At 47.9% G+C, this 14,387-nt stretch overlaps 1 protein-coding gene across 2 annotated transcripts; it reads right to left on the minus strand.

The window, feature by feature from the left end:
• Positions 1 to 436: 436 nt before the first annotated feature.
• Positions 437 to 13,056, minus strand: ELP6 (elongator acetyltransferase complex subunit 6). Of its 2 annotated transcripts, none has more exons than XM_047095970.1 (7): positions 12,943 to 13,056; positions 10,811 to 10,889; positions 9,515 to 9,585; positions 6,540 to 6,658; positions 4,923 to 5,124; positions 2,725 to 2,871; positions 437 to 855 (listed from the first exon to the last, which is right to left on the minus strand). In XM_047095970.1, the coding sequence occupies exons 1-7, from the start codon at positions 12,994 to 12,996 to the stop codon at positions 727 to 729; spliced, it is 801 nt and encodes a 266-aa protein (XP_046951926.1). In that variant the 5' UTR covers positions 12,997 to 13,056; the 3' UTR covers positions 437 to 726. The 2 variants fall into 2 exon arrangements, with proteins under 2 accessions (XP_046951926.1, XP_046951925.1); XM_047095969.1 differs by having other exon boundaries at positions 6,501 to 6,658.
• Between the last annotated feature and the right edge of the window lie 1,331 nt (positions 13,057 to 14,387).

A 14,387-nucleotide genomic window follows, 5' to 3' on the forward strand; every position in this document is an offset into this window, starting at 1 on the left:
ACCCCTGTCACCAAGGCCATGAAGCCTCATGTGACCAAGGCCGCGGTTTCATGACACCTGGGTCAGGGACCACACAACCAAGGAGGCTGTGAACCGGCTAGGGAGCCTGCCCCTGGTTTCCTTGAGGGTCAGTCAGCAAGTGTGGACTTCAGAGTTAGGCTCCACTATCTACAGCCTGCTCTACAACTGTGAGCGTGTTTCCAAACCTCTTTAAGCCGGTTTTCTTACTGGACTGAAGGAAAAATACCTTTGCTGGATGAAGGTGAAAATTAAATGAGACAATCTATCGTGAGGAAGCCATGATGTAGGACTCGCCTTACCACAGCCATAATTACCCAAGTTGTCACCTCGTATGCCTGCCACCCAGGACTGTCCCCTGGCTGGCACAGTTATACCTTCTCTGGCTCTGAAAGGCTCAAAAGCCAAAAATGGGCAGTTGAGGCTAAAGTGTATTTAATGAAAGGCTCCTGGGATGACTTTCACCTGGTTTCAATATGTGGCATCTCTCTCAGCAGAGGCCGGGTTGCAATTCCTTATGTGTTTCCGGAATAGGGCCCTGGGCAACAAAGGCATACTGTCACAGAGCCATTCCACAGCATCGGGTCACAGTGGTGGCAATCCAGGCTGAAATACCACTTCAAAGGTGTGCAGATCCATTCCCACTCGTTGTTTCATCTTTCACATCTGAAAACAGTCCAAGGTAGCTACATTTGCCCCTCAATCAGGTCACAGAACAGCAGGAGACATTCCTTTGGCAAAAAAGGACACGCTCTTGTCCTGTATCTTGTACTGGTAAGTGAGGCTCCGATCCCGCTGGGTTGTGGGCTGTGATGGCGTCCTCCAGAGGATCCTCAGCTACAGTGACAAGAAGCAGGATGAGAGAGAAGCAGCCCCCAAGTTACCTGCTCCATTATGAACCCTACCTGCCTCCTCTGTAACCTGCAACTAAGGCCCCTAAGTTGAGATCACAGTCATGTGCCATGCAGCCAGGGGCTGGCTTCTAAAACAAAGCTTATGACCAGCTAACTAAAACTAAAGGTTTCCCCTTCATTACAGTAGTGATATTTGCTCACTACAGGAAGTGTGAAATAGAAAGAAAAAGAAAAAAAGCCCCCCAGATACAAACCCTTAAAGTATTTTTATGTGTTCTCTTTTGCTCTTTTCCCTAGGCATGGTTTTATATCTGTTGGCTACAATAATTGGGAAAATCGACTCATTAAAATCAGTACATCCAATTCAGAGGCTCAGGAAGGCTAGACATTTATTCTTATTCTGATGATATCTCAATGCCTGACATGCTCGAATGCTCAGGGGGACTGGCCTTAGAGCCAGGACACAAGCTTCCTGGCAGGACCCTCTCCTCATGCCATGCACATGAACACGACCAACACAGCATTTCTGAGCTTGCTCCTTTGTTTTATTTTCTATAGCTACCCCTGAATGACTCTGGGCCAAAACTCCCACCCACCTCTAATGTGCCAAGAGTGGTCAACATCAAGTTAACCTGGAAGCCATGACAGCTTTGGGGGATGATTCCAAAAGAGAAGTTCCAGGGGCACATGGGTGGCTCATTCAGTTAAGCGTCTAACTCTGGGTTTCGGCTCAGGTTATGACTTGCAGTTCATGGGATCCGGCCCCACGCTGGGGTCTGCACTGATAGCACAGAGCCTATTTGGAATTCTCTTTCTCCCTCTGTCTCTGCCCCTCCCCTACTTGCACTTTTCTCTCTCTCTCAAAATAAATACACATTAAAAAAAAAAAAAAGTTCCAGAAGGCACAGAAGCATGGTAGCCCCTTGGGAGGGGTAGAACCTGACCTCCCTCTAAGGCAGGGCTCTCAGCTTCTGCCTGAGTTCTCAAATATTTCGGTCAGAGGCAAGAGTGGGGCAGCAACAACCCCAGCCATGGGCATGGTCCCCCCACATTTGTATTTTATTTATTATTATTACTTTTTAAATTTTTTAATGTTTATTCATTTTTTAGAGAAAGACAGAGTGTGAGCAGGGGAGGGGCAGAATCTGAAGCAGGCTGGAGGCTCTGAGCTGTCAGCACAGAGCCTGACACGGGGCTCGAACTCACGAACTGAGAGATCATGACCTGAACTGATGTCGGAAGTTTAACTGACTGAGCCACCCAGGTGCCTCCACATTTGTATTTTAAAAGGAGCAGCACTGGGGTGCCTGGGTGGCTCAGTTGGTTAAGTGTCTGACTTCGGCTCAGGTCATGATTCGTGGCTCGTGATTTTGAGCCCCACATTGGGCTCCATGCTGACAGTGAGGAGCCTACTTGGGAATTTGCTCTCTCTCCCTCTCTCTCTCTGCCCCTCACCTGCATAGACACTCTCTCTCAATATAAACAAACTTAAAAAAAATAAATTAATTAAAATAAAATTAAAAAATAAAAGCAGCAGCACTGACCTGAGTATACAAAGCCTGCTGTGGTCCTGCAGAGGCATTCTGCTATTTGATAGCAGGGCCCCTGCATTCTGTTCCAGAAGGCAATCTGGTCTCCTTTTTAGGAGCTGCACTTTGGTCACAAACGGGACCACCATGGAACACCTGAACAGGTACATGAGGCTAGCACCATCTGGAACAGACTCTAATTTGGGTTCTCACAACTTCTGAGGTTTTCCGTCCGTCCGAAGGAACACCCCAACCAGACAACCCCCAGGGCCTGACACTATCCCACACACAGTCTAGGCTCAGGCCTAGTGACCCCTGCGCACCTGCCCATGCACGTCCCTGCAGAAGCCAGTGGCCAGCCCCTCAGCCCGCAGGATCAGGTGGCTCTGGTGGCTAAGGCCGTTCAAAAGGATGTTGTTCTCTTCGTCCTCGGTGTCTCCACTGTCGTGCACCAGGGCTACTATGTTTCCCTGCAACAGAGATGGAAGATGAAAACCGTTCCTCCGGGCAGGGTCACCAGGGAGTACTGGGCTTTCAGTGCCTCCACTCCCCTGCATGTCCTCACCCAGAGCAGCCTTTGGCTGCCGCTGCAACCACCCCCTCCATGGAAGGACCCTTGTTGCGCTCTAGGGTCCTAATTCCAATCACCTGCTGGACAGTCTCACCAGCACATCCAACCTATACTGCCAGCTCAATCCCTCTTAAACCAAGCTCAGCTCAGTCTGTGGTTCTCAATGTTAGCAAAAAGTGCCACCTTTCTGCTAGGCACCAATTCATCCAGTCAGCAGCTCCTGAGTGCACAGCACATGTCAGACACCACAGTGGGGATAAGAGGGGACCGGTATGGACCCTGGAGACAGAAAGATACTAACAACACAGGACACAAAGCCAGGAGAAAGGGGAGCATGGGGGGCTAGGGGAGCCCAGGGAAGAGGCATCACGTCTGGCCCGGAGGGGAGGGTGACGTGGTGTGCACACCTGAGCCGAGTCAGAAGAGCAAGTAGGAGTTACCCAACCAGAACCAGAGGGGAAGGCTGACCCACTGAAGGGGATACCTTGAAGAGTAAGTCCTTTCAAAGGGATACCGTCCAGTTAAAAAGGATGAAGCAGATCTGTCTATTCTGGTTTTGGGCAATGGACATCAAAAGACACCGTGCATTATGAAATGAGAAAAAAGGCAGGCTACCAGTAATGTGAAGAAAAATGCAGAAACACATACACATAAAACATGTTCATAATTGAACACACTCTCCAGAATACACGTTAGGAAAGAGATCATTACTTTTTATTAAAGTACTCTTTATGCTATTTACTTATTTTTAAAAAAATCTTTTTAACATTTTTATTCACTTTAGAGAGACAGAGAGAGACAGAGTGCAAGCAGGAGAGGGGCAGAGAGACAGGGAGACACAGAATCTGAAGCAGGCTCCAGGCTCTGAGCTGTCAGCACAGCGCCTGATGCGGGGCTCAAACCCAAGAACTGTGAGATCATGACCCGAGCTGAAGTCGGCTGCCCAACCAACTGAACCACCCAGGCGCCCTATTTTTTCTTTTTTAAACTATTCCCAAGTTTTGCTTTTTCAGCTAAAAGAGGTTTTTTTAACCAAACGAGGGAGGTAGTGGGCACTTGCACTTAGTAGAGCAGGCTAAGCTGCAGGAGCTGTGGCCACTTCACTGTCACCGAGCCGTGCCCTCCACGCCCCTTCCACTCTCTCCTCCTCCCATTCTTTCCCCATCACCTGGTTCCCACCCCGTGCCTGTAGCCACACAGTCCCAGGAGCTCCCCTAAACACAGCTGCCAGGTAAGCTCTTGCACCTGGGAGGTGCTATGCGTACAGTGCTGGGTATATGCACCCTGGTTGACTCCATTGGCTCATCCCAACCGCCCAGCACCCTCGGCCTGACCACACCGTGCTAAGGGCCGCAGGTCCCTCCCAGGGGCACCATCGCACGCTGAAGAGCTGCCACTGGGGGCCAGACGCTGCATGGGAGTGTTGTAAGCTTCATGTCACTTAACTCTTGCAGCTTGGTTCCTGCGAGGTGGGCACCACAGCCATTCCTATTTTATACGTGGGTCTACTATCATTATTTAACTATTATGGTAAAATCCCCATTTTTGCCTCATAATTTGACAGTAAAAGTTACATCCTGTACTTATACTGCATCTCACAATTTTTAATGCAGTTTATATCTCAACTGATCTTCAAAACACACCCAGAGCGATAATGACTCCTCCCAGGACACAAGGCAATGGGTGGCAGAGTTGGGACTGCCATGGTACCACACACGACTGGTCCCATTTGAGACAGTACTGGTCAATCTTTTAATTTTGAGGGCTTTATTTTTTTAGCAGTGGCAAGTAGGGGAGGGAAGGATGGCAGACCAAAAGATTTCTGGGCCTACCAGGGTAAAGCCAAACCCCCAAATAAACAAAAAAGATCACTGCAAGCAAGGGAGGTATGGGCCTGTCTGGGCCTATGGAGATCACAGGCAGCAGCACGGAGAGCAGGCGGGTCGGTACCTTTCGTTCCCAGCACACGGTGGCCCTGCAGTAGTGGATGAAGTCCAATACAGCCACCGCACCCATGCCCAGGCTCAGCAGCACACTGAGGTCGTCCACCAGCAGCACTGGGCACCTCCACGCAGCGTCTCCATCATCCACGGGCTTCAGAGCCTCCCGCACAAACTCGTACAGTGGCTGCAGGTTCTCAGCATTGGCCTCCCTGGAACATCAAGCGAGAGTCACCAGAGAGTTCACTCTGTCTACAAATGTTTATCTGGGACCAAGCAGCCCCACAGGAAAGGGCTGGGGGAGGCAGAGAACTGGATCATAGTCCTTGGCACTAAGGGGTTCATGATCTGGTTGGAAAGAAAAGGCATGCATGCATACACAAGCAAGCTGTACTTCAAATATTCCTTGAGGCCTAGTAGGTACAAAGCACTGTGCTAGAAACTGGGGTACACAAAAATAAACAGCCTCCTGGGTCCTTAAGAGACACCATGCAGCCAGCCCCTCAACCCAAGACCTTAAGGTATTAGAAGATTAATTTGGATTGGGCAGGCAGAAGACGTCTTCCCAGGAGGTCATAATGGGTGCAAAAAGCTAAATAGCCATTCAGGTGACCTGGTGGTGAGAACCAAGGTCTAAGGGCAGTTTGTGTACCTACCGGATTCCACCTATTTCTAAAGAAGCTGGCCCAGCTACCTCCATCTCTCCAATGACTACCTTGGCAGTCACTTCCCAGCAAGAGAGGCTCAAAAAGCACCAGAGCACAGGGCCCAGGCACCTGCTCACGCTCCAGGTCTGCGGCCCACTAACAGCAAGGACAACAACTTCCCACAACCTGGGGTCAGGTGTCGCCAGGCCCATCATTCAGACGAAGGCACCCAGGTTCAGAGATGCTAAAAGCTATGTGAGAGATCACACACACAGGGTCAGGGCACAGGGCCTTCTGACTCCACACTGCATTCCAGCCACTGCAAAAGGTGGCATCTGAGAGAGGGGGCAGCAGGGAGAGTTCCCATACGGACTCCTCTGTGGTGAAGGAAGAACAGGTGGGGAGTCTGCACAGAGCTATGTTTGTGGCTGACACTCATAAAAGACAAAAAGCAGGAAAACCAATCTCAGAATAGCAAACCGGGGTCACCAAACTTTTCTTAAAAGGCCAACAGTAATATTTCAGGCTTGTGGGTCAAATGATCTCTGTCTCAACTACTCAACTGTGCTATGGGAGAGAACAGCCAGGGACAATATGCAAACAAATGAATGCAGCTATTCCAATAAAACTTTATTTACAAAAACAGGTAGCTAGCCATGGCCCATAGTGTGCCGATCCCTGTATCAACCCCAAAACAGAATAAAGGTGTGTGCTAGGGCTCTGAGCAAGGTTAGAAAAACATACCGTTCTGCCATACTCCCAGCAAATAATGCTTTCTGTAGCTTTGGGGTCAGCCATATACCCTCTAGCCCATGGTAAGAGCCAAGAGCTTTCCAATAATGCTGTAACACCAGGGAAATGGCTACCTCTGAAAGCCAGCTCTGTCCCCCCACCCATGCACGGGAGGAATCACCCAGCAAAGCTGGTCTGGGTCCACCTACCAGGCATGCACTTCTGGGCTGGGCTGCAGGCTGACTGACCTGAGGAACTGCAAGGGGTGTGGCTCAGCCTGAGCCCGGAAGAAAACATCCACCGAAGACTTAAGACCTTCTAGGAACACAAGCTGCCCGCACTCCCGTGCCACAGTCAGGCTGACACCCTAAACACAACACAGAGGAGAGTGAATTACTGTGCCTTGCAGAGGAACCCCTCACAGAGGCTGGATTCCAGCTCACAAAAAGGTACAGGGCACATTCTAAGCCCTGCAAATGTGTACCTGTACACCTTTGTATGGGGCCCACGCCTTCTTTCCACTGCGTGTCCCAACCCACGATCCCCACGGTTTTGAGGTGAGCCTCTACATTTATCACTTTTTAAAAAACTGACATTTTTGTTTATATGCTCATTTTTGTGATTACTCAATACTTGGTTCTAATTTGCAGTAGTATTACAAATGCACATATTTATAAAATTAAGTATATTTAGAAACAATAATAATGACAATAAAATGGTGGGAGAATGACCAAGGTCTGAAAAATGCTGGTGAAGGAGACAGGGACAGATTTTGGCTTTGAGTTTCACAAACCCTCTTGTTTACGCATCAGTGGCACAGGACCTCAGAGTTGCTCTGAGGCTTTCAAATAACATAACTCAGAGATTGGAGTTGCCAGGCTGCCTAGAATACAGGAAGACTGCATTACCAGCAAGTTCTCCTTCTCTTCCCTCTACCTCTGAGGAAGCACTCCCATGAGAGTTAGGACAATACGAGCTCTTGATGCACTAGTTCAGAGCTCAGCAAACTTTTTTTGCAAAGGGCGAGACAATCTACGCTGCAATACTCTGTGGAGGAAGAGCAGCCGCACATGATTCATAAACAAATGGCAGTGGCTACACTCTGTCTAGCCCTCCTCTAGACCAGAGCTTTTTTAAAACTTATTTTCTAGAAAATTTTTAAAGTTTACTTATTTATTTTGAGAGAGAGCATGAACAGGGGAGGGGCAGAAAGAGATGGAGAGAGAGAGAATCCCAAGCAGGCTCCACACTGTCAGCGCAGGCCTGGTGCGGGGCTCAACCTCACAAATCATGAGATCATGACCTGAGATGAAACCAAGACTCTGACACTTAACCGACTGAGCCACCAGGCACCTCTAGACCAGAACTCCTTAATATGGCTCTTTATAAACTACCCAATTAAGAATCTTTTTCTTAGGAAACACCCAATTAAAATGCAGATCCCTGAGCACCATTCCAAACCTCCAGAATCAGAAGCTTTGCAGGCAAGGCCCAAGAATCTGCATTTCAACAAACACCCAAGGACAGACACAATCTAAATCTGCAACTCACTGCTCTCTCTGTGCAGAAATAGGTCACGTGGAACTCTTTAGATTCCTCATGCCCCTAGACCAGGTCTCAACTGCTCATTTATACCCCAGTGTCCTCCGCTATGCAGCACCATGAGCTCCACAGCCACCCCTGGCAGAGAGAAAGACTCCTGTTCACCTTTGCTCTTGCTCATGACAATTCTACTAATGGCAGTTCAATAATACGCCAAGAGTATGGAGGCTCACATTCATGGACTTCACGTGCCCAGTACCATGTCTGTCATTCTTGCTGTGCTGATGATTCAAAGGCAACAGAAGAAGAGCCAATCTGGACATGAGAATACACAGCTTTCTCACCCAGAGACACTGATGCTAGGGCCATAGAGACATGCTTCACAGACCTGGAATGCACGTGTGTTCTTGACATGACTGCTCTCCCTGAGCTCATGCTCTGACCTCTACCACAGGAGGTCTTCCTTCTCTGCAAAGGATGGGAAAGAGTCTACCCTCCTCCCATTCTCTCATTTGTTTCTCCCCATCAGAGTGACATCAGGCAGTGTAATGGCCCAATAGGAAGACTGGCATTTCAGTAGTCACTGCTAATGGGTGGTCTGGTTCTTTCCCTCTCTGAGGCTAGCCTATTAAAAACAAAACAAGGGGCACCTGGGTGGCTCAGTCAGTTAAGCATCCAACTGTTGGTTTCAGCTCAGGTCATGATCTCACAGTCTGTGGGTTCAAGCCCTACATTGGGCTCTGTGCTGACGTGCAGAGCCTGCTTGGGATTCTCTCTCTGTCCCTCTCTCTCTGACCCCCCCCCCCCATGCTCTCTCTCTCTCTCTGTCTCTCTCTCAAATATAAATTAATTAAATAAAAAAAAATTTTTTAATAATAATAGGGGTGCCTGGGTGGCTCAGTCAGTTGAGCATCCAACTTCAGCTCAGGTCATGATCTCACAGCTTGTGAGTTCGAGCCCTGCGTCAGGCTCTGTGCTGACAGCTCAGAGCCTGGAGCCTGCTTCAGATTCTGTGTCTCCCTCTCTTTCTGCCCCAACCCACTTGCATTCTGTCTCTGTCTCTCTCAAAAATAAATAAACATTAAAAATTTTTTTTAATTTTTAAATAATAATAAATAAATAAAAACAAAACTAACAAACAAAAACTAGTAAGCCCACCTGGTCACAGGTCACAGGTGATGGCCTAGACTAGGCCTGAAGGTTCGCCAGACTCTTGGCCATCTTATTCTTGCCTGCCTACATCTGATAAGATGAAAGGCAGGCCGAGATGAGGTAAGGAGCAGGTCACAAAAGCACCTCTCTCCACCTTTGAGTACTAAGCCGTAGACTTAGGGAGAAACAGTAGGAGGCACTCAACTTGGTGGTAGACCAAGCTGTGGGTCTCCAACCCAGCAGAACTAAGATTAAAGCCCACAGTGAGAAGGAGAAAATCTTAACTGGTCCAGAGTCAGTAGAGCTAGGCTTGATTAATTAACAACTGATTTGGTTCTATAAATTCTAAATGAGTAAAACAGGTAGAGATGCTGCCTTAGCTTTCCAGATAAGGGTTTCAGAACTCCATGATTTCCTCAGTCCCTCCCTTGCTAAGTTCTCTACAACCCAACCAGGGGAGCCCAGCCTTGGCCCCACTCACACCTGCATGACCCACATACTCTGCACCACACAGGTCTACAATATTTACCAACTTCTGTCCCACGATATTGTAGTGACTGAAGGACTGGATCAGTGCCACAAAGCAGACTTTACAATTAGCTAGAAAACAAAATAAACAGATTTTTAATAAAGTCTCTATGTATAATCAGTCTCATATACTTTGTACCTCTAGAAAATAAAGCTCTGACTTTATTGGGTCTATAGACCCAAGAGGCCTTGCAACCAGACATCCCCAATTTGATTCTAAGCTGCACTTTTTTTCATATATAATAATTATACCTATTTCATTGATCCTGAAATGTACTTCTTCAGTTATGTGTATCAATAGGTCCCTTGTTTTGTTCTATTGTAAATAAATTGTGGTTTTTAAAAAGTAATACTTTTCTGTTTGTACAGAAATACAACTTTTTTTTTAACAACTCACTTTTTTAAAAACTGGTCTTAGATCCAAGAAATTATAAGTGGAACACAAAGAAACTCTAGCTACCTTAATGAACATAATTAGTTCTAATATTTTATCTATAGATTCTCTTGCTCTTTCAATCCTGACAATAATATCATCTGGAAAAGAAAACAACTTTCAAAGCTGTAAACGATTACAACTAAGAGTGCCAAAGGTGTACCCTCTATTCTGGCCTGGCTCAGTAGGGGCTCACGGAGAATCAGCTGATAAATGAGTCTTTTTTTTCATTTGGCTGTTTTCTTCTTCTAATCCATTTTCATATGTAAACTGCAGTGGCCCCACAGTTTTCCTATGTTCTTTAGGAAGCATCTACTTCCAGGGCAACATGTCAATGGGTCCAGAGCCCAAAAACCTCAAGATACACAAGGACTGGGGGGCGCCTGGGTGGCTCAGTTGGTTGAGCATCTGACTTCCGCTCAGGTCATGATCTCACAGCTCATGGGTTCGAGCCCCGCTTCGGGCTCTGTGCTGACAGCTCGGAGCCTGGAGCCTGCTTTGGATTCTGTGTCTCCCTCTCTCTCTGCCCCTCCCCTGCTCATGCTCTGTCTCTCTCTCTCTCAAAAATAAATCAAAATGTTTAAAAAAAAAAAAAGAGAGATACATAAAGACTGAGGAGCAACTAGATCAGGAGGCCACACGAGGATCTCAGTGAGACCATGCCTGCACACTGGGTGGAGAAGGGAAGATAGGAGCACATACCACCCTTTGGCAGGGATGGGCAGGGAACAAGATGGTCAAGTAACCTGTTACCTAATAAACAGCCATCTGGCTACCCAAACACCTAAGACCTAGTTAGTTAATACCATTCCCATTGCTTTTAGCCTTAGGTTTCTTTTTCTATAGCACCAATGAGTCGTATACCTTTGAGGTAGAAGGAGAGAAAGTGGTGCACAAGGAAGCTGCCATCTGTGTTGGCATCACAGAGTAGAGTCAGTTTCCCCTACGAGTTAAGAGGAACACAAAAAGGTGAATTAGACTCCCTGGAAAGAGGTCAGTATACACACACACACACACACACACACACACACACACTACCAGAAAGAAGAAAGTAAGTCAAAACTATGGAAAAACCAAAAGTTAGAGTGATTGTTATTAAAGTCACTCATTACGGACAAGCACATCTCAGCTTCCACTTTCCCAAGGCAAAGAGAGAATAAAAACCCTTCTCTTCCTCATTCATACCTTGGTAACTCAGGGACCGGTCTTGGAAGAACTAGAGAAGCTTTTACCATTAGAATCCAACAAAAATCACAGCCTGCTAAGACTGGAATGGACCTCCAAAAAAGTAGTATGATCCAACTTCCTTCCTATTTTTTTTTAAGTTTATTTATTTTTGAGAGAGAAAGAGGGAGCATGAGCGGGGGAGGGGCAGAGAGAGAGGGAGAAAGAATCCCAAGCAGGCTTTGAGTTATCAGCACTGAGCCCAACGAGGGGCTTGAACTCACTACTGGTGAGATGGTGACCTGACCCAAAATCAAGAGTGGGAGGCTTATCCAAATGAGCCACCTAGGCGCCTCCCTATTTTTAATTCCGATACCAAATCTGTACAATAGGGTGGGAGAGAGGGAAGAGTAGTTGTTGACAGAGAATTCCAATAACAAAATTCTCATCCCAATGGCCCTAGACACTGCTTCAGGAAAAGCTCTGATCATGGAGAGTTCTGGAAAGACCTCTAAAGATGGTCTCCACAGTGGCTGACTGCCTTGCTGCAGCCACCTCTAGTTCCTTTTCAGTGATAGGGAAGGTCGCAATCAAATGGTATCAGACACGACACTTCTGTACTGTTGTGACTTTTTTTTCACTTATAAAATATGAAAGATCGCACCATCAGACCTTGAGGGTTACCTCCAGGGCTGTCATTTCCTGGTGCCCACTTTGATCTTCCATTCCTTTACTCTGGCCTTGGGCTGAGCAGTTTGGAGGTGCCAGCAGTAATTAGCAAGGTCACCAGAAACATCTTCAGGCTTGAGCAACTGAAATCCACAAGGGTCTACTTAAAACTATAATTTGCCTGACACTGGGGGGGGGGGGGAGCGGATCATAAAAAGGCCTGATTGAGGGGCGCCTGAGTGGTTCAGTCGGTTAAGCATCCAACTTCAGCTCAGATCATGATCTCCCAATCTGTGAGTTGGAGCCCTGAATCGGCTTTATTCTGACAGCTCAGAGCCTGGAGCCTGCTTGGAATTCTTTGTCTCTCTCTCTCTCTCTCTCTCTCTCTGCCCATCCCCTGCTCGCACTCTGGCTCTCTCTCTAAAATAAATAACATTTTAAATTTTTTCATAAATAAATAAGCAAGCAAGCAAGCCTGATCGATACACACGATGTCTTGGCTGCCTGGAGTTTACCATTTCCTTAGGAAGACAATGGTTATAAAATGAACCAGGTAAATTCCTGAAAGAAATAACCCCTGGGTTAAAATAAAAAATTTCGGGATGCCCCAAAGTACAGAAAGAAGGAAAGAGTGGCGAGGCTGCTATGCCTCAGGCAGACTTGATACAAGCCAACGCTGGCTGAAGGCAGTTTGGAATAGCACTGTTAAAGACCAACAGGAGGATGAGGAAAAGGAGGAGGAGCAGCGTTCACCGCGGAGTACTGAGGGGCCAGAGAGAGACCGAGGGCGATTAAGAGGCTGGTCTCAAATGAAGGGTGGAGAATCAAACTCTCAGGCAACCTCCTCTAGACGCCGGGCCCCCCACCCCAGTGAGAACGCACAGGGCCCCCCGGTATCCGTCTGTGTACGTAAGCCGATGCATAGTCGGCCAACCTTCCTGGGCACTTTCAAAGATACACAAGCCTTTGAGAAGACCCCCACCTCCCGCAGGCTCCAGGGCGGAGCCCAGTCCCCGGGGCGGCCATCCCTGGACTACAACTCCCAGGCGCTTCATGCCCGCGGAGGTCGTGCCTTTCCCACGAGTCCGCGTGCGCTTCATCCGGGTATACGGTCTTCCGCCACGCTCCGGGACCCGCCCCCTTCCCACCGCGCGACGCCTTACCTGCTCCGCCCTGTCAGGAGTGGTGTTGAGAAGGTTATTGAGTTCAGGGAACATTCCGAACTCTGAGGATGAGCCTTCCCGGACCGGGAGCTGGGGCTGCGGAGGCGGGGAATACGAAGAGCTACACACCAGTCGAGCCCGCGCGAGGAAAGCGCGCACGCGCAACGCCGCTTCGAGGAGCCGTCGCAGCCAATCAGCCAAGCGCCTGGATCTGGGCTGCTGCCGGCGCACGCGCGAGGGCGGGCATCCGGCTGGGGTGGTGGATGGTACGGGTCTTGTGGCGCTTTTTCTGAGGGTCTTAGGTGCTGGTGCTTTGCTCCTTCACTTGGCCTCGCTCTCTCCCCAACGCTGGGATTTGGGGCAATGCAGTTCGCCCCTCCACACGTGCCTGTCGAGCACCTGCTGTGTGTCCCCCACTGCTCAAAGCTAGGGCTACATAGGGAACGAGATGAGTGAGGATGCCTGCTCTTTCTCGCAAACGCAATGAACACAGAATTGTACGTTGAAAAGTTCTTGGAAAAAAGCAAAAGCAGGATGAGGGAGTAATGGTGGGGTAGGGGTAGGTTTCGTAAAGAGGTTGTGAGGGTAGACTCCCTATGAAAATATGATTGGAACACACCCATGCTCTTGCCCGGGATTTTGCACCAACTGTTCCTCTTTACTGGAATGCTGTTTCTCTAGATGTTGAGACGATTAAAAAAATCCTCCACTTACTTCAGGTCTCTTTGCTCAGATGTCACTATATTCGAGGCCTTCCCTGACCATCCTGTTTAAATTTGCAAACTATCCTTTCCCCCTGCTTTTATGTTGAACACAAAACATGAGCATTGTCCAAACCACAAGTTACTAGACATCCTCTCCCCAACCTGAGGACTATGGCTTCTTTACCAGTCCCAGGTTTAGCCTCACTCTAGTTGGCCTCCCTGTAGATGAAATCTATTAAGGTACTCAATTATAGAATTATCCCCACTTTCTGACAGCATCCTTTCCCAAACCCTCCTCCCAATCATCTAACAAGCCCAAGTCCTGTAATTATGTTCTAACACTCTTAATGATATACCCCACGATTTCCCATGATATGCATTCTCTTTCACAGCAATGAATAACAAAGCCAACTTTTCAACAATAGATCAATTTCTGGTGGTTGTTGCCTGGAAGGAATTGACATGATTTCCAGCAGCCAAATTTCAACTTTAGAAAACAGTTTCTCAGTAAGAAAGCAGGAGTCAAACTCAGAGAAATAGGATACTATCAGACTAGCAGCTGCAGTATTTCTTGAGAGAAATACTGTTTCTGGTTACAGCTGGTTTTATCTGTGTTGATGATGAACAGCTGGACAGGTTAATGTCCTTATTTGAATCTCCACACCAGATGGCAGAAGGGCTGGGATTTTTGTCTCTCATTTTAAGTCTCATTTCCTCAGTGCCTAAAAGATTGCCAGGCAC

The sequence above is a fragment of the Lynx rufus genome, unplaced genomic scaffold (genome assembly GCF_022079265.1).
Source record: "Lynx rufus isolate CCGP_SWC_20201006 ecotype Redwood Valley unplaced genomic scaffold, mLynRuf1.p SCAF_4, whole genome shotgun sequence".
Classification (NCBI taxonomy): domain Eukaryota; kingdom Metazoa; phylum Chordata; class Mammalia; order Carnivora; family Felidae; genus Lynx; species Lynx rufus.

Bases quoted from the DNA above. Each gene is read 5' to 3' on its own strand.
- ELP6 (XM_047095969.1), bottom strand. From the start codon at position 12,996: ATGTTCCCTGAACTCAATAACCTTCTCAACACCACTCCTGACAGGGCG. The intron at 9,586-10,810 runs GTATACGACTCA...TTTGTTTTCTAG, and splicing joins TCTCTCCTTCTACCTCAAAG to CTAATTGTAAAGTCTGCTTT. The intron at 856-2,724 runs GTGCGCAGGGGT...TTGTCACTGTAG, and splicing joins GCAGGGACGTGCATGGGCAG to CTGAGGATCCTCTGGAGGAC.